This window comes from Pristiophorus japonicus, chromosome 8, assembly GCF_044704955.1.
Source record: "Pristiophorus japonicus isolate sPriJap1 chromosome 8, sPriJap1.hap1, whole genome shotgun sequence".
NCBI lineage: Eukaryota > Metazoa > Chordata > Chondrichthyes > Pristiophoridae > Pristiophorus > Pristiophorus japonicus.
In genome coordinates, this window is record NC_091984.1 from 41,473,388 (window position 1) to 41,492,065 (window position 18,678).

General features: G+C 43.0%; 1 protein-coding gene across 13 annotated transcripts in view; it reads left to right on the forward strand.

Annotated features, from left to right (window-relative positions):
- Positions 1-18,678, forward strand: part of st3gal3a (ST3 beta-galactoside alpha-2,3-sialyltransferase 3a) — a 739,645-nt gene that overhangs the window by 497,330 nt on the left and 223,637 nt on the right. For all 13 annotated transcript variants that reach the window (XM_070886703.1, XM_070886710.1, XM_070886704.1 and 10 more), the window contains one exon: positions 6,813-6,999. In XM_070886703.1, the coding sequence (XP_070742804.1) occupies positions 6,813-6,999 (187 nt within the window). The remainder of the gene's footprint in view (positions 1-6,812; positions 7,000-18,678) is intronic.

An 18,678-nucleotide genomic window follows, 5' to 3' on the forward strand; every position in this document is an offset into this window, starting at 1 on the left:
GTATTATGTGGTCCTGCCAGATCTGTCATTGAATGGCTAAACTAATTGTCCATCATATACGTTCAAGTCTGCATCACTTGGACTTAAGGGAGCAGAAAATGAGGGCTGTACCAGGGGAAAGGACCAGGGTGAGAGACTGTTTTAATGGGGTCGAGTGCATCAAAGGTGGAAGTGAGAGTGTGATTGAGCAGATCGGTAACTGCAGATATGACTCCCCACGTGTAACGCCACAAGAGATCGACTAGTAATATACAATATTTGAAATGTATTCAAGGCTATACCATGCTCTCTGGTTTTGATGATACCCAAACCACTTGAATTTCAGAGGGCTACATCCATTGTTTTTGTAGGTATGGAGTAGGAGACAGAGAATCAATTGTAATTAGGCTTTGCTCTAACTACTCACGACATCAGATAAATAGTTAAATGTGTAAATAGGATAGTTTCTATTTTAAAACCCTACATGCATGTCTGTACAATGTGCACGTAGCTTTGTGGTGCCCTGATTACTCTATATTACACCTCAGACACGCTGCTGCATGAACGATATTTGAAAGTCTCTTTTAATCGCTGCCTTCATTGTTCACATATGTGAGTAATACATTCGTGCTTAGTTTACAATGAAAAGAAACCAAAAGCTGGAGGATTCTCTGGTCTGCGTGACTCAAATCAGAAAAACTACCATGGATCAAATCCTTAGAATTGCAAAGGGAATGTTTCACCTGTATATATGGACATGTTTACAGTTTCATACAAAATTCAAAATTGACTTTGTTCACATTTTCATATTTTTTACTTTTCGTCAGTTCTCCCCACTTCTCACTCCAGATAGACACTGCCTGTGGAGGGAAAGAAGTGTAACCATACTAGTTCAAACCAGACAGGGTGCCATACTCACCCCTACTAGCCTTAAGGTGAACCAAAGTCACATCGTAGTGCTTAAATTTTATCTATAGATGTTGCCCTGAAGCACAGTTCTTTTTCAACAGAAGAAATGGGGGACAAAATTGCCCTCAGCGGGAAATTGAGAAAGGCACTTTGAAATAACCGGAAATAAGCCCGAAAATTGGACTCTTTAACTCTGACATCACCTCTCAGCTCTTTGGAGGGCTGTTTGAAGCGGTGTAGGGGCAGATATGCGATGAAGGGGGTGATGATGACGTCAACGCGATGCGGACATGCCGCGCCATGCTAACGCATCGCACTTCCCTCCCATCCCCTTCCCTCCCCTTCACTTAAAGGGGAGGGACGCTGCGAGGCGTCCTTGGCGCCCACTGGGCCACCAGGGAGGGGTTCGGCTGAACAATTAAAATAAAATGGCGGCCGCGGCAGTGCACCTCCCCTTTTAAGGGCGGTCGCACCTCCCAGCCACTGGCAGTTTCCCGCTGCGCGAAGCAGTCGTGGACACTGGCCGGCGGCGGCCACACTTTTTTGAGGCAAATTCCCCCACGGGGCGGTAAGGGGTTGGCGCGCCAGGCGGTGTGGAAACACGGGAGCGGCGGAAACCTGTTCCCGCCGCTTCTGGCTTAGGGGCAATTGTGAATCGGTTGGCCCTGCCATTGGGCGGAAAGGCCTTACTGCCCCTTTAGTGGCGGTAACGGGCCTTAAAAAGGGGGGCAATTTCCCCCAATGAGCTTTTAGCTACTTTGCAATAGGAACCCAAATATTGAGACAGGAGGTTTTGAAATGCATTTATTTCAACACCATTGCTAAACAGTAAGCCAACTTTCTTGGAAGGATGCTTTCATTCTTCCTGTTAATATTAAAAATTGCTGCACAGTATCCTCATCATATTTTATTATTTTCAGCATACTTACTGAGGCTGCTGTACCTTAGGTGAAAAATTGTGCGGATGGCTACAAACTGGTGCCATTGGTCCTGACAGAACCAGTACTTTGGCATGGGGTGCGCAAATTTTGAATTAGTCTTACTTATGCCATGCTTATAATGTTTGGATATATTGAATAATGTCTAGGAATTGCATCTCAACGGAGTCATTGGAACAGTTGCCAGGGGTTGGTAAAGGTCACACATGTTAACTGGATGCAACCCCTGCCCCCAAAGATTATTCAACACCACTTCCAAATCCTAACAATGCCTTTAGTTTCCACCAATAACTGTAGCTAGCACAAAAGTAATCACAGAAACATCTTGCGGGTGTGTTTGGCCTACAGGCTTTTGTTCCTGAAAGGCTCTGGAGCATGCACAATCTTGTAAAAAGTAATAGTGGTTAGAGATTGCTTAATACCGAATTAATAGTTGAGATGCGGGTGAAGACTGGTATTTCACAACATACTAATTAACTGACTAGTTCTAAGTTGCAGTAAAGAGACTGCAATTGTATATTGTGATAACACAATGACATCTCATCTTTCCACTTTCAGATCCGCATAACCTTGTCTATCACTCTTTTAATGATCTGTACAGTAGTTTCCCACTAAAGCCTTCATTTGCAATAAAAAATGGCCCAGATTTTGCAGTCAGCTGACTTTGAAGAAAGCTGCCCATTAAGATCGAACGATCTCTATGGCGTCAATTTCACCTAGCCCAACGTTAATTTGAATCTGACGCTGTCTAGGGAATCTCCAGTGTCCAACAACAATGATGTCATCAAGCTGGCTGAGCAGCCAATCACATTGAATTATTCTCACGGACAGCAAACCAGGAAGTAAAATGTGCTGATTTTCCTTCACTTTTTCATCATTTTTCAGAGAGCAAAATAAAGATTAGGACATATATGTGGGATTAAGGTAGAAACTGAAATATCAAACTTTTAAAAATATATATTTTTTTAAACCATGGAATTTTTATCATAATGGAAAAAATTTACATTCCACAAATATAGGTTTGGTTTTTCAGGGCCAGAACAGTTGTTCAGCAGTAATTAGGACTCTGTATGTCATTAAAAACCCAGTTACACCTCATTTAACGAGGCTTAACTTTGGCGGTGGGGTGAGGGGTGGGGGGCGTGGGGAGTTTAAGAGCGATATTCCAGCGTAAAAGGGGAAGTTTTCGTCAGTTCAGTGATTTCAATTGATTGTTGGCACTACCCTGTGGAGGATGAAGGAATGACTGATGACAACTTTTGGATTTATGCGTTTTAACAGGGCATGTGCGTATTCCAGGAGTTGCTGTCAGATTCACAGTTGTAATGACGGCGACCACTGACCATTTCACCGTCATTACAACTGCCAATATGTTTTCTGTATAGTGCTTTCTTATCTTTTACATTTGTAAAACATCTTGTATAGTGAATAAACTGCAAACTCTGAGACTTGTCCCTTGTACCAAATGAACAACTTACTTAGAGAGCTACTTTGTACAAAGTAAACTCAGTCTGAGAAATACACCTTATACTGAATAAAGTCTTCATTCAGAGAGATGCTCCTTGTACTGAATAAACTACTCACTCTGATGACTGCTTGTAAACACATCCTTTGGAGAGATATTCCTCAAACTGAATAAACTACTCACTCAGAAAGATGCATCTAGTCGTGAATAAAGTCATTCTGAGTGATATGCCCCAGAGATGTAGTAACTACATCACTCATTGAGGGATGCTGCTTGTACCAACTCAACTCTTTACATATACTGAATACATTTATTGCCGAAGGATTTTGTTTGCTTGTGTTCCTTTCGTATTATGAGAATTCGAACTGGTTTTAAATACCTCTTTCTATGTCCCTATGTAAAATGGTTTATAAACCGAATAAGTTATGTGAACCCATAATTGTTTTCTTTGTTCAGCTTCTAAGGTTTAATCTAACCTCACTACAAACATTGATATGTTTCTCCTGCCATTATTTCCGAATTGTGCAGAAGTAACAATGAAATAGTCAGGGAATAAAATTGGTTGTCAATATCAAGGGAAACAAAACTTTGGTCCTGAAAAAAGCACCTTGGTGCTTAATTGCAACTTCCAAATTGGGGTGTCCAGATCCATTTTGTCTGATTCCAAAACCTGGATTTCTCTCATATGAAGTGCTGACACATGAGATAGTTGTTTGGACATATATCTTGCATGTCACAAGTTTAAACTGCATTGGAACTACTCTCTTATTCACAAAAGACAAGACCTTTGCTTCTTTTCAGCTAGCTAGTGCCAAAAGTCTGTAGACTGTGTCCAGGCTGACGGTGGCATCCACCAAAATATTCTAGTTGAAAATGAGCACTGGCACAGAAATGATTGGCCATATGGCCTCCTTTTGCTTTGTAAATTCCAAAAAATGTTATGATTCTTTGACTGTCAGATACAGATATAAACCAACAATTGGGGCCATTTAAGGAATAAACTCCTGATTGAAGCCACATAAGAAGTGAGGTTTGTTGAGCCAAGGCTAAGTGGCTAAATGGCATGTTTCCCTATTAGCTTCAGAAACATGCCAAAAATGGTGATTTCAGTCAAGAGGCAATTCACTGTAGTAGCTATGAAAGTATACTTTATTGACTTGGGGACAATTCTTTGATTTAATTCTATTCTTGCGTACTTTATATTCTGGCATGTTGTATTTATATTACTAGAATATTGCATTTTTCCCAACTTTTATTTGCCCTTTTTATGTTCCACGGTTTTTGCATCATTTTCCATACCATGTACCATTTGCTGACAGTATGAGTGGTTTTAAAACTCCATAGACATTGTTACATATCTTTAGAGGATGACTGGAGTTTTAATTGTAGCCTGTCATACAAGTAGTGGTTACTTTATTAAGTTCATGTTTTTAAGAGACTGATCAGTCCTAAGTGACGCAGAGATGAAGATTTTGCTGAAATTCTGTAATTAATGTTTATCTTTGTGATCTATTTATTCTGTGTTTGCAAATGTTGAGCAGATGTGTGTGTATACGGATGTATGTGTATTAAATAATATACACCCACATTTTCTTTTTTTTCCAAGTTTCTGACACATGCACATTTTTCAACTGAGAGATTAAGGATCTAGGGGCTGGATTTTTGGCTCATTTGCGCCCCGGCTGCCATGCCCTGCATTGGCGTTTGTGCCCGGGGAAGAAAAAGGAAAAGAAATATCTGTGCATGCACAAAATGGCTGCCTCCTTTAACGACGCAAGTTTCGGCTTGGCGCACAAAGTCCATTGTGCAACGCCTGACTTAACGGCAACACTCCTCCAACTTACATTTTCGCCGAAACTTGTAGTCGAAGGCGCAAACTATTTTCAGGCGCCAACTTTAACGTCCCGCCACAATTAACGCTCCAAAATCCAAAAAGCCCAAAATCCAGCCCTATGTCTTCAATGTCATTGTATGTGCTGTAGCATTTTGAGTTTTACCTATATTGCCTCAATGGAATTTTCTTACTATATAATATTTCTTTTAATGTTAAATGCAACATTTTGATCACATTTAAGCCAGTAGATGTAGAATCCAGATTAGTTGCCATATTGGAATGTTAATTAAGCCATGTGGTTCAATGAGCTTGTCCCTGTTTTGATTAATCTTAAGCTTACCTTCATACCTATTTAGCATTTCTCTCCATCTCTTCCTCCAAAAGCATATGGAAGTGTCTCTCGAATAAATGTTACTCTTCACTTCAGTGACCTTCCCTGGTAACTTATTATTTTTATGTAAAAAAAAAAGGTTTTCCTTTTTCAAAATGACCTAGTTTTAAAATTATTTTAGCCAGTTTATGAACCCTTCCTCCGTGTTAAACAATTTGCCCCAAATCAACTTTATCAGTACTCTGTAATTTTGTAAACTTCTATTGAATCACCTTTTTTTAAATGAGAGCATGTCCCAGTACTGATCTTTTACTGATAGTTTAGATTTCTGAGAGCATGCATTATTCTGGATGCCCTGCAATGTCCTGTGCAGTAATAAAATAAGTACATTTGATTTCTTTTCTATTCCACTGCTAATGCAACCCAGTACCTTATTTGCCTTTTGTACTTTGCTTGTGCCCAGGCTTGTGATTGCCACAATTTTGCTACAATAACCCCAAAATTCTTCCTGATCAGTTTGTTGACTATGGTCTATTTGGCATGCACTAACCTTTCTGGTTCCTTGCTGCATTTGACATATACTTGCCTTTTTCCCCCCATAAAGCAATCCTTTTAAATCTGGCTATCTTTTTTCTCATAATTTCTCTGCCTCTGATTTTATTACTTGAAAGTTTTAATATGCTCATCTAAACCATAGAGGGAGAGTAAGGAAATATGACAGCAAGCTTGTCGAGGTAAGGTTTTTTAAGGCAGAGAAAAGTTGAGCGATGGAGGGGCTTACAAAGTTCCAGGAGTATAGTTGAGGGAGCTGAAGACTCTGCACTAATGAGAAGGCAAAATGAGGGTGGATGCACAGAAGTCATGAGTCAGAAAACCAAAAGTCATGGCAGGGGTAATGCTGGAAGAAGATGCAGAGACAAGAATAGGGTGAGGTCATGGATGACTTTAAGGATGAGGACAAAGATTTTAATTCAGTGTGTTGGGAAACACGGAGCCAGTACAGTTGCATAATTGAAGTATGCATCAGTCAAAAATTACAATGCACATTTATTTAAACAAAGTGAAGTTTGCATTTCCAGATACCTCAATTATTACCCAGATAAAGAGATTGAAGTAGCATTTTGAGATGGGGACAGAGGAAATAAAGGGCGCGGAGGATGAAAAATGGGAGCATAATCATATCCATTGACTGTCATAATTGTTGAAGGGAGCAGTAACTTTAGTAGGTGGGAAGGGCAGAGTGAACATTCCACTCACACTGATCCTGCCCCAGTAAAGCTTTGGGTGCACAGATTGAGCAAATAGTTAAAGGGAACTTTTTCATTATTGCTGAATTCCTATTAATTTCTCCTACAGACTGAATGAAGCCCCTGTAAAAGGTTTTGAAAAAGATGTTGGTGCAAAGACAACCCTCCGAATCACATATCCAGAAGGTGCCATACAGAAACCAGCGCGGTATGAGAAGGACTCACTATTTGTGTTTGCTGGATTCAAACCTCAAGATTTCAAATGGTTGAAATACATTGTTTACAAAGAAAAAGTGGTAAGAATTCTCATTCGCGGATGGTAGTTGCATATTGTCTGGAACAAGAAAGACACAATCGATTACATCTATGTGTTTAGTGATACTGGCCTATTGAATGTCCAGTGTAATAAATCTTCAAATTCAATTCTTCCTTGGGGGAGGAATGTTAAATATGATTAATTGAATAACATGTACATAAGAAAAGAGTTTTAAAAAATTATTTCCTGGTGACAATGTAAAAAAGCTGCTTTCTTGAATGATCATAGTCGGGAAATAGTCTTCAGTGAGCGTCACAGCGAGCGATAGTCTTCATTGGAAGTGACAACAGAGGCCAGTGGTGAACACTGGCCTCATCAGTGAGTGGCATCAACATGCATTCATCTTCAGTCAAAAAACATAGCAGGCAATAATAATCTGTGAGTGATGACAGTGGGCAACAGTTCAGCAAATTGGTCTGACTAACCCAGTACTAACTGTCTGTAGCAGACTTAACTGTCCTATTAATGACTGCATTTGTTTTACAGTAGCATTAGGAGAATTTTGAAATTGCTTCAGAACTTATGCCAATCCTGATTATGTTAGCAGTGCATTAGGACGTAGTAAATATTTGCTTCTCTACAATGGGCTTAAAGTGTATTATAGTTTAGTTAATAGATCAACACGTGCTGCCACTCATGGGTTATCTGATGTGAGAAGAAAAATATGGATTTAAAGATTCTACTTTATATGGTGAAACACAACAGTACCCATTACATGTCCTATTTATGTAAATAAATATGCTGAAATTTCTCAATGGTACTCACTTACACTTTTGTTGCAATAATTGTGAGAACTGTCTACCTCACATTGGTAACAGCCAACAGTTGTATTTATAGAGCAACACGTACCAGTTTTATTGCAGTCATACTCATTTTTGTTTGTGGTCCTCATTACTGTGTTTTTTTAAGTTCACCAGTGAGGTCTAACACCATTGCTATGCCATGTTGTTGTGTTTTTAGTGATCTTTAAATATAGAAAGTGGGTTGGACTGTATGGCCTTGAAATTCCTCTGCTGTTGCATTGAGAAACCAATGTAATCTTGGCAGGCAGGGTTGCAAAATATGACAGGAGTCTATTGTGCTGCATTCCTGCCTCTTTTTTTACTTACGAAAATTCCACCGCATAATAAGCACACCCAGATATGACGACATGCAATTGGACGAATTACATCATATGATGCATTCCCGTCTTTTACATCAATGAATACAATAGGTTGAGGGATTTTTTGCTCTTCCCCTGGGACCACCGGCATACTTACACCTCGGAAAGCGCTGTTGAGAATTCTCTGGCCTATACACTTCTTGTTCAGTTTTTGTGATTGAGCATTGACCCCATCATCAAAAGCTAGAAATAGCCACATGCAACAAGACCTAGACAACTCATTACAATTGCCAAGTCAGCCACCATCAATATCCTGGGAGTCACCATTGAGCAGAAACTCAACAGGACCAGCGACATAAATGCCATGGCTGCTAGAGGAGGTCAGAGGTATTCTGTGACAAGGAGGTCACCTCTTGACTCCCCAAACCCTCTCCACTGCCTACAAGGCACAAGTCAAGAGTGTGATGGCATACTCACTACTTGCTTGCATGGTTGAAGTTGCAACAACATTCAAGAAGCTCAACACCATCCAAGACAAAGCAGCCTGCTTGATCAGCATCTCATCCACTAGTCTAAACATCCTCCACCTCCAGCATACCAAGGATGCACAGCAGCACGTTGCCAAAGCTTCTTTGGCAGCACCTTCCAAACCTACACCCTTCACCAGAAGGACAGGGGCATTAAGTGCATTGGAAAACAGTCACCTCCAAGTTCCTCTCCAAGTTATACACAATCTTGACTTGGACATATATTGCCATTCTTTCGTGGTGGCTGGGTCAAAATCATATGGAACTCCCTACCTAACAGCATTCCTCTGCCCACCTGGGGCTCGCTTGCCGTGTAGGAGTTCCAAGTAGTGTGCTTGCTTTGGGAGTTTTGTGTCCGGCATGCGGACAATGTGGCCCACCCAAGAGAGCTGGTCGAGTGTGGTCAGTGCTTCGATGCCGGAGATGTTGGCCTGATCGAGAACACTGACTTTGGTGCATCCTCCCAGGGGATATTTGCAGGATCTTACGGAGGCATCGTTGGTGGTATTTCTCCAGCGATTTGAGGTGTCTAATGTATATGGTCCATGTCTCTGAGCCATACAGGAGGGCGGGTATCACTTCAGCCCTGTAGACCATAAGCTTGGTGCCAGATTTGAGGGTCTCTCTTCCTCAGGCAGCCGAAAGCTGCGCTGGCGCACTGGAGGCGGTGTTGAAACCCATTGTCCTTCACCATATTGACTGCAACAGATCAAGAAGAAAACCTATCACCACCTCTGCAACTAGGATGGGCAATAAATACCAGTCTTGCCTGCGATGCCCACATCCCTAGAGTCAATGTTTAAAAATTCCATGGTGACCAGTGCAAGTCACTTTATGGAATGTCAGCTAGTGAAACTTCCATTACAAGCCAGTCACTGTACCAACGGTGTAGGTGTTTAATAATTGTAAAATTTGGAATGTTTTCTGTGAGATGGTGAGCCCAAAAGCTGTGAAACTTGATAAAATACTGAACAACCCTGTTTCATTCAATGTAAAACAAAATAGTACCTTGTTGAAAATGGGAGCCAGTCCTTGTGGAGTTAATGTTCTCTCCTCATCTGTCATTAGCACTTTAGTGCAGTAATATGACCATCTGTAAAACTTCAGTGAAAGGTTAAATCTGTATCTTACTGAAAGTGACAAGCCTGTAATGTACACTTCTATGGAAACTATAGATTAATGTCAAACTTAACTGTGGAATGACAGTTCAGGAATATTAATATTTTTTGAAACACTGTACTCAACAAGAGGCCAATGGAAGAACATAAAAGGAGCAGGCACATTTTTTTTCACAAAATTCCCAAATTTTCCATACTGTTTCTTGGTGAAATGTCAGTTCTGTCTACCATTGAAAATCATTGGGGGTTGTAACAAATGATTTCTCTTTTCTGCAGGGTACATAGTTGTACAGATTGAGAGCATTAGGTCAACCATTACTTGTGAAGTTTTAATGTTGTTGAATACTTTAATTTTTATCATTGTGTTTAACACTGACAGTTTGGTCCAGCATGAAAAAATGACCTCCTATAAGATCAGATATAAAGGCTTCGATATTTAGGGGGAGGCGGGAGCAGTTTTGCGTTCGGGAAACCCGGAAGAACTTTAATGACGAGACCAGCTTAACATTTTTTGTCTTCATTTCCCGGCCTCAGCCAGCCAGGAGATTGGGGGACGGGGGGGAAAGAGAGATCGGAAGGGTCGGGGGAGATTTGAAGGATTGGAGAGGGGGATATCAGAGGCGAGGGTGGGGGTGTCGGAGGGGGTGAACGGAAGGGTGGGGTGGGGGGGAGAGATCGGAGGGGGAGAATGGAAGGTGGGGGTGGAGAACGGAAAGGTGGGGGGGCAAGATCGGAAGGGTGGTGGGGGAGATCGGAAGGGTCGGGGGGAGAGGGACGGGGAGAGTTCCAAATGGTCGGAGTTGTGGCGGGAGATCGGAATGGTAAGGTGTTCGGAAGGGGGCAGGGGTGTTCGGAAGGGTCGGGGTGGGGGGTAGATCAGAAGAGTCGGGGTGGGAAATTGGAAGGGTCGGGTAAGGGGGAGATTGGAAGGATTGGGTAGGGGGGATCAGAAGGGTGGGGGAGATGATTGGAAGGGTCGGATAGAGTGGAGATCAGAAGGGGGGGTGATTGGAAGGGTTGGAGATCGGAAGAGTCAGATGGGGTGGAGATTGGGGGTTTCTGGATATCGGAGGCCACAGCCGGGGAGCGCAGAGGAGGAAGGACTTGGAAAGACCATGTGGGGTGGGGTGTGGGAGATCGGTAAGGCTGGGTCAATGGTAGATCACGGGGGAGGGGCGGTGAATGGCCAATCACGAGAGGTGGAAGCAGATTTGCTTGGGGGGGGCTGGGAAGAAGCACTTTTGCTCCTCCTGCCGCACAAGCAGTGCTGGAAAGGCACGTACCTTTTCCACGCAGCAGTTCTCGCATCCCTTTAGCTGCCGGATTTCCCAAGGCCGAGGAAACCCGACCAACTGGGGTGAAACCTAAAATGGAGATAAAAATCTGAGGCATGCAGCCTCATTAAAATATTTAAATGAGCAACTCACCTTCTGGGAGCGATTTGGTTGCCCGGCCCCCATGTCCACCTCCGTTAATACCAGAAATGGCCGGGTTCAAGGCAGGTTGGTTTCAGGTTTGAGATTTTAAAAGTATTACATCCCACCCGTTCAAAATCACAACAATTCGGATTCTGTTCAATTGATTAGGACCTCCATTACGAACGTGTATACAGGTGCAGCGTCTAAAATCCGTAACCTTCGGGACCAAGGCCGTTTCGGATTCCTGGCTTTTCCGGACTTTCGATTTGTTTTCTGATGTCACGAATCCAGAAACACCCGAGCCCAGGTTTGGGTATTTCCGGATTTTGGAACGTTTGGGGGGGGTGGGGTGTGGATGATTCCCGCCGAAGAGCTGTTCGGGCCGTCCGACCCTGCCAAGGAGGTTGTCGGGCCATCCGGCCGCACCTCGGAAGATGTCGGGCAGGCCCCGCCGAGGAGGTATTCGGGCAGGCCAGCTCCACCAACTAGGTTGTCATCGGGCTGGCCCACACCGAGGAAGATGTTGTCGGGCCGGCCCCACCGAGGATGTTGTCTGGCGGTCCCCCACCGAGGAGGTGTTTGGCCGGGGCCCCGCCGAGGAAGATGTTGTAGGGCCGGCCCCGCCGAGAATGTTGTCTAGCGAGCCCCCGCCGAGGAGGTGGTCGGGCAGGGCCACGCCGAGGAAGATGTTGTCAGGCCATCCCCACTGAGGGTGGTGTCGGGCGGGGCCCCATGCAGGAGGTGTTCAGGCAGGCCCCGCCGAGGTGTTCGGGTGGGGCCCCACAGAGGAGGGTTCAGGCAGGCCCCGTCAAGGAGGCCCCAAAGTAAGGGCAGTAGCGGTGAGGCCCAAGGTCGGCGGTGAGGCGAAGCTCGAGATTGGGCAGCGGCGGGGCTCCCAGGTCGCCGGGTCCGGATTCCGGAACATTTTACGGATTCAGGACGACCCTGCCACCGATCGCTCCAGAACATTCCAGATTCCAGAACTCCGGATTCTCGAAGCTGCACCTGTACAATCAATTGTGCTACTTCCTACCTTTGAAGTATTAACTAAATAGGTGGAATGATTGCATGAGATTTGAGAACTGCTTCAAATGGGGAGCATTAGTATTACAGACAATGATGGTCCCTTTGTGATCTATTAGATGGCAGGACTGACCATGAGTTTGACATTACAAATTAAGGATACACACCAATTATTCCTGGAATATATCCATCAGAAAAAGTGAGTGATCATAAAAATATAAGTATTGAATGAGATGACCATACAATCCATTGAGCTTTACCCTCCAAATATATATAATTTGTCTTATAGACTCAACCAAAATACTTTAATCATCTGATGGAAGTGAATAAGTAGAGTTAGAACTGAAGAAGACAAATCTCTGAAATTTCTCCATGATCCCCATTGTAATCTGTTTTATCTGTTAACATGATCTAACTAGGAGTGGACATTGCAGGCTGTTGTTTAAATAATCACAATATTCACTCAGGTGGCCATGCAGGAATTGCTTAAGTCAAATTCTCGGAGTTGGGATCCTCTGGGTGGTGGATTATGCACCATTTCTAGAGATTATCTGTTCCAAACTGTGTGGCTTTCCCCAGCTATTTTAATTAATGTAAATGCACAATGACAGTAAATTCTCTCGACGCAGCAGTGCCAAAATGTACCAGCCAGAAACCAATGGTATAAATTTCAGTATTTTTACTATTAATAATACTTATAATTAAACAGAGGTGTCCTGTGTCAGAACTATTAAATTCTAGCTCCCATTTCAATGCAGATCAGAATGGTTTATGTCTCAATTTGTATAATTTATGTGCTTGTGCTTGTAGCTCTATTCACAAGGTAGGGATGCACCCTTATTGTAAGGTAGATAAATGAATCTATTACGTTGGGAAAGTGACTGGAGCTGTTGTGATAAATCCAGTTCAAAGAGCTTCAGTAAAGCTTTATGATTCTTATTACCTGTGATAACTGCTCTAATAATATGTGTTCTTGTAGCCATTTTATTGTTGAATGCAGAAGGAAAGAATGAGCCTTGCATCTTATTAATGACAGTTACAGTCTGTGATGCACTGAATATTGGTGCAAAGATTTATGGCCACAATCACCTACATGCTGAGTTCCCATTTTCAGCCTTTACCCTCTGGTGAAGTGCCAAGTGGAGGTCAAGTGCTTCCCTGCACTAAGGGAGAGGCAGAGCATCTGCTAGCATTGAGTGCCGTTGGTAAGGGCCGAGGAGCAGATGCCTTGGCAGTAGGCAGCACAGGGAAACAAAATAAATGAAGAGGGAAGTAAATACCTTAAAAAGGAGAAACATCCTCTAAAAGAATTGTAATAACATCTATGCTTGCAACAAAGGCCCCAGCTAAATCTCAGATTTTAGAGGCTTTTGAAAATAAGGATCATTTAACTGTCTGGATATGACTGTTTGCTGCTAATATTGATTTTGCCTACGCAGTCCAATTTATGTAAAGCAACCTATTGAGCCTTAGCTTAGATGGTAGAACACTTGCCTCTGAGTCAGAAGGTTATGGGTTCAAGTGCCACTCCCGAGACTAGAGCACAAAATCTAGGCTGACTCTCCAGTGCAGGGCAGAGGGAATGCTGCACAGTCGGAAGTGCGGTCTTTTGGATGAGATTTTAAATCGAGGCCCCATCTGCCCTCTCAGGTGGATGTAAAAGATCCTATGGTAATACGCGAAGAAGAGCAGGAGAGTTCTCCCCAGTGTCCTGGCCAATGTTTATGCCTCAGCTAAGCATCTGGTCATTATCACATTGTTGTTTGTGGGAGCTTGCTTTGTGTAAATTGGCTGCTGCATTTTCTGCATTACAGCAGCAACTACACTTCAAATGTACTTCACTGGCTGTAAAGTGCTTTGAGACATCCTGAGGTCGTGAAGGATGCTATATAAATGACTTTCTTCTTTCTTACACTGAGTTATGTTATTACAAACTCTATTGGGACAAACCATATATTAAAAGTTCTGTTGCAGGCGTTAATTCTCTCTCAAAAAATATATTTTTTTTTTCCCTCAATCCCAGCTGGATTTCCAATCCAGTTGAGGAGCTATGATTTTGTTAAGCAAACCCTCTTATCTTTATTGGTCACTGTGAGTTTGTAATAGCAAACTTTGTTTCTATTTGTATGGAGGAGATTACCCTTTGTAATTGGATCATTGTAAAACATTTTAATTTTTTCTTAACTACTTTTCTGGATCCATATATTGCTTTTTATTTTTTAATCTTGTATCTACTTTTTTTAACTAACTCACAATTGGAGCATTCTTTCCCTGTTCCTCATATGTTTGAACTTTTACAACTGAGAGAGTAAATGCTCAGAATATTTAGAATTTCAGTGAGAAATATAATGAAATTGCTTCAGGGGAAACTTTTCTTATAATGGTAATAAATTGTTTAAAGGATTTGTTTTCTGAACTGTTAGATAGCAGAGTCACTGTGTGTGGCCTTAAGCCTCACCATGCAGGCTGTGTACCTGTGTTATATTACAGTGACCAGTTGGTGCAATGTATCCTTAGACCATCTTGTCCGGACTATGCTAAACATGGGGCATCTTTTAGAATTGAGTGGTAAGTTCAGTAGCTTTAATTCTCTGCATCCAGAGTAATTATAATATGGGTTGTCTTCAAATTGGGCAGTATGCCAGGAGAGAATAGTGCAGTAGTGAGAAATAACATTGGCTCAGAAGATCAAGATGTAGAATCAGTTTGAGTGGAGGTAAGAAATAATAAGCGAAAGAAGTCACTGGTGGGAGTAGTCCATAGGCCCCCGAACAGTAGCTACACTGGAGCACAGAGTATAAGAAATATTGGAGGCTTGTAAGAAAGGTACAGCAATAATCATGGGTGATTTTAATCTTCATATTGATTGGACAAATCAAATTGGCAAAGGTAGCCTTGAGGAAGAGTTCATAGAGTGTATTCAGGATGGTTTCTTAGAACAATACGTTGTGGAACCAACCAGTTAGCAAACTATTTTAGATCTGGTAATGTGTAATGAGACTGCATTAATTAATGATCTCATAGTAAAGGATCCTCTTTGGAAGAGTGATCATAGCATGGTAGAATTTCAAATTGAGGGTGAGAAAGCTAGGTCTCAAACTAGTGTCCTAAACTTAAATAAAGGCAATTACAAAGGTATGAAGGCAGAGTTGGCTGAAGTGAACTGGGAAAATAGATTAAAGGGTAAGATGGTAAATGGTGTATAATGTTGAAAAGTGTGAGGTCATGTACTTGGGCAGAAAAAATCAAAGAGCAAGTTATTATTTAAATGGAGAAAGATTGCAAAGAGCTGCAGTACAGCGGGACCTAGGGGTACTTGTGCATGAAACACAAAAGGATAGTATGCAGGTACAGCAAGTGATCAGGAAGGCCAATGCTATCTTGGCCTTTATTGCAAAGGGGATGGAGTATAAAAGCGGGGAAGTCTTGCTACAGCTATACAAGGTGTTGGTGAGTCATCACCTGGAATACTGCAAGCAGTTTTGGTTTCCATATTTACGAAAGGATATACTTGCTTTTGGAGGCAGTTCAGAGAATGTTCACTAGGTTGATTCCGGAGATGAGGGGGTTGACTTAAGAGGAAAGGTTGAGTAGGTTGGGCCTCTACTCATTGGAATTCAGAAGAATGAGAGGTGATCTTATCGAAATGTATAAGATTATGAGGGGGCTTGACAGGATGGATGCAGAGAGAATGTTTCCACTGATGGGGAGACTAGAACTAGAGGTCATGATTTTAGAATAAGGGGCCGCCCATTTAAAATAGAGATGAGGAGGAATTTCTTCTCTGAGGATTGTAAATCTGTGGAATTCGCTGCCTCAGAGAGCTGTGGAAGCTGGGACATTGAATAAATTTAAGACAGAAATCGACAGTTTCTTGAATCATAAGGGGATAAGAGGTTATGGGGAGTGGGCGGGAAAATGGAGCTGAGTCCATGATCAGATCAGCCATGATCTTATTGAACGGCGGAGCAGGCTTGAGGGGCCGTATAGCCTACTCCTGTTCCTATTTCTTCTGTTCTTCTGAGCAGTGGCAAACATTTAAGGAGATATTTCATAACTCTCAGCAAAGATTTATTCCAGTGAGAAAGAAAGACTTAAGAGAAGGATGAACCATCCGCAGCTAACTAAGGAAGTAAAGGATGGTATCAAATCGAAAACAAAGGCATTCAATGTTGCGAAGAATAGTGGAAGGCCAGAGGATTGGGAAATCTTTAGAAAGGATGACTAAAAAAATAATAGAGGGAAGATAGCTTATGAGAGTAAACTTGCAAGAAATATAAAAACAGACAGTAAGAGCTTCTACAGGTAGATAAAAAGGAAGCGAGCAGCTAAAATAAACGTTGATCCCTTAGAGGATAAGACTGGGGACTTAATAATGGGAAACCGAGAAATGACAGAGACTTTCAACAAATATTTGGTATCAGTCTTCACGGTAGAAGACACGAAAAGCATCCCAATAAGTGGTAATCAAGGAGCTATTGGGAGGGAGGATCTTAAAACAATCACTGTCACTAGAGAAAAAGTACTAGGCAAACTAATGGGACGAAAGGTGGGCACGTCCTCTGGACTTGGTGGCCTGATGGTAGTCGGGAGAAGCCAGCGGGAGCGGGAGGATTGAGGCCTATAATAGGCCAGCAACAGTCGGGAGAAGCCAGCAGGAGCGGGAGGATCGAGGCCTATAATAGGCCAACAGCAGTCAGAGGAGCAGCAGTTGGGAGAAGCCAGCGGGAGCAGGAGGATCGAGGCCTATAAAAGGCTAGCAGCAGTTGGGAGAAGCTAGCGGGAACGGGAGGATCAAGGCCTATAAAAGGCCAGCAGCAGTCGGAGGGGCAGCAGTCGGGAGAAGCCAGTGGGAGCGGGAGGATCGAGGACTATAAAAGGCCAACAGCAGTCGGAGGATCAACAGACAGGAGAAGCCAGCAGGAGCGGGAGAATCAAGGCCTATAAAAGGCCAGCAGCAGTCGGAGCAACAGTAGTTGGGAGAAGCTAGCTTGATGCAGGGTCAAAAAGCAAAATAGAAGTAAAAAGAAATCGAAGTGTGATGTCACAGCCAAACGGGTAAGTGATTGGCTGGTTGATTGGTGAGTATTTTTTGTTTTTGTTTTTCTTTTCTTATCAGTAGGAAGCCTTTGGCATTGTTGCCAAATTAAGTTAATCGAAGGGTTAAGTCATGGCGGCAGAGCCCAGAGACTTCCAGTGTCCCTGGCTACTATGTGTGTCCAGCTGCTGCTCCTGTCAGACCGCATTGCGGCACTGGAGCTGCACATGGATTCACTCTGGAGCATCCGCGATGCTGAGGACGTTGTGGATAGCACGTTTAGTGAGCTGGTCACACCGCAGGTAAAGGTTACACAGGCAGATAGGGAATGGGTGACCATCAGGAAGAGAGGGGAAGGAAGGTAGTGCACGGGTCCCCTGTGGTCACCTCCCTCCATAATAGATATACCGTTTTGGATACTGTTGAGGGAGGTGACTCATCAGGGGAAGGCAGCAGCAGCTAAGTTCATGGCACCAGGGTTGACTCTGCTGCACAGGAGGGCAGGAAAAAGAGTGGGAGAGCTATAGTGATAGGGGATTCTATTCCAGAGGGAATAGATAGACGTTTCTGCGGCCGCAAACAAGACTCTAGAATGGAATGTTGCCTTCCTGGTGCAAGGGTCAAGGATGTCTCGGAGCGGATGCAGGGCATTCTGGAGGAGGAGGGTGAACAGCCACCTGTCGTGGTACATATAGGTATCAACGATATAGGTAAAAAAAAACGGGATGAGGTCCTACTAGCTGAATTTAGGGAGCTAGCAGTTAAATTAAAAAGTAGGACCTCAAAGGTAGTAATCTCAGGATCACTACCAGTGCCATGTGCTAGTCAGAGTAGGAATAGCAGGAGAGTTCAAATGAACACACGGCTTGAGGAATGGTACAAGGGGGAGGGATTCAAATTCCTGGGACATTGGAACCGGTTCTGGGGGAGGTGGGACCAGTACAAACCGGATCCGATGTCCGAAGCAGAGTGTTTTCTAGTGCTTTTGGGGAGGGTTTAAACTAATATGGCGGGGGGATGGGAATCTATGCAGGGAGGCAGAGGGAAGTAAAAAGGGGACAGAAGCAAAAGGTAGGAAGGAGAAAAGTAAGAGTGGAGGGCAGAGAAATCAAGGGCAAAAATCAAAAAAGGCCACATTACAACATAACTCTAAAAGGACAAAGAGTGTTTAAAAAACAAGCCTCTGAGTCTCAATGCGAGGAGCATTCGTAATAAGGTGGATGAATTAACCGCAGATAGCTGTTAACGGATATGATATAATTGGGATTACGGAGACATGGCTCCATGGTAACCAAGGCTGGGAACTCAACATCCAGGGGTATTCAATATTCAGGAAGGAGAGACCGAAAGGAAAAGGAGACAGGTAACATTACCGGTTAAAGAGGAGATTAACGCACTAGTAAGGAAGCATATTAACTTGGATGATGTGGAAT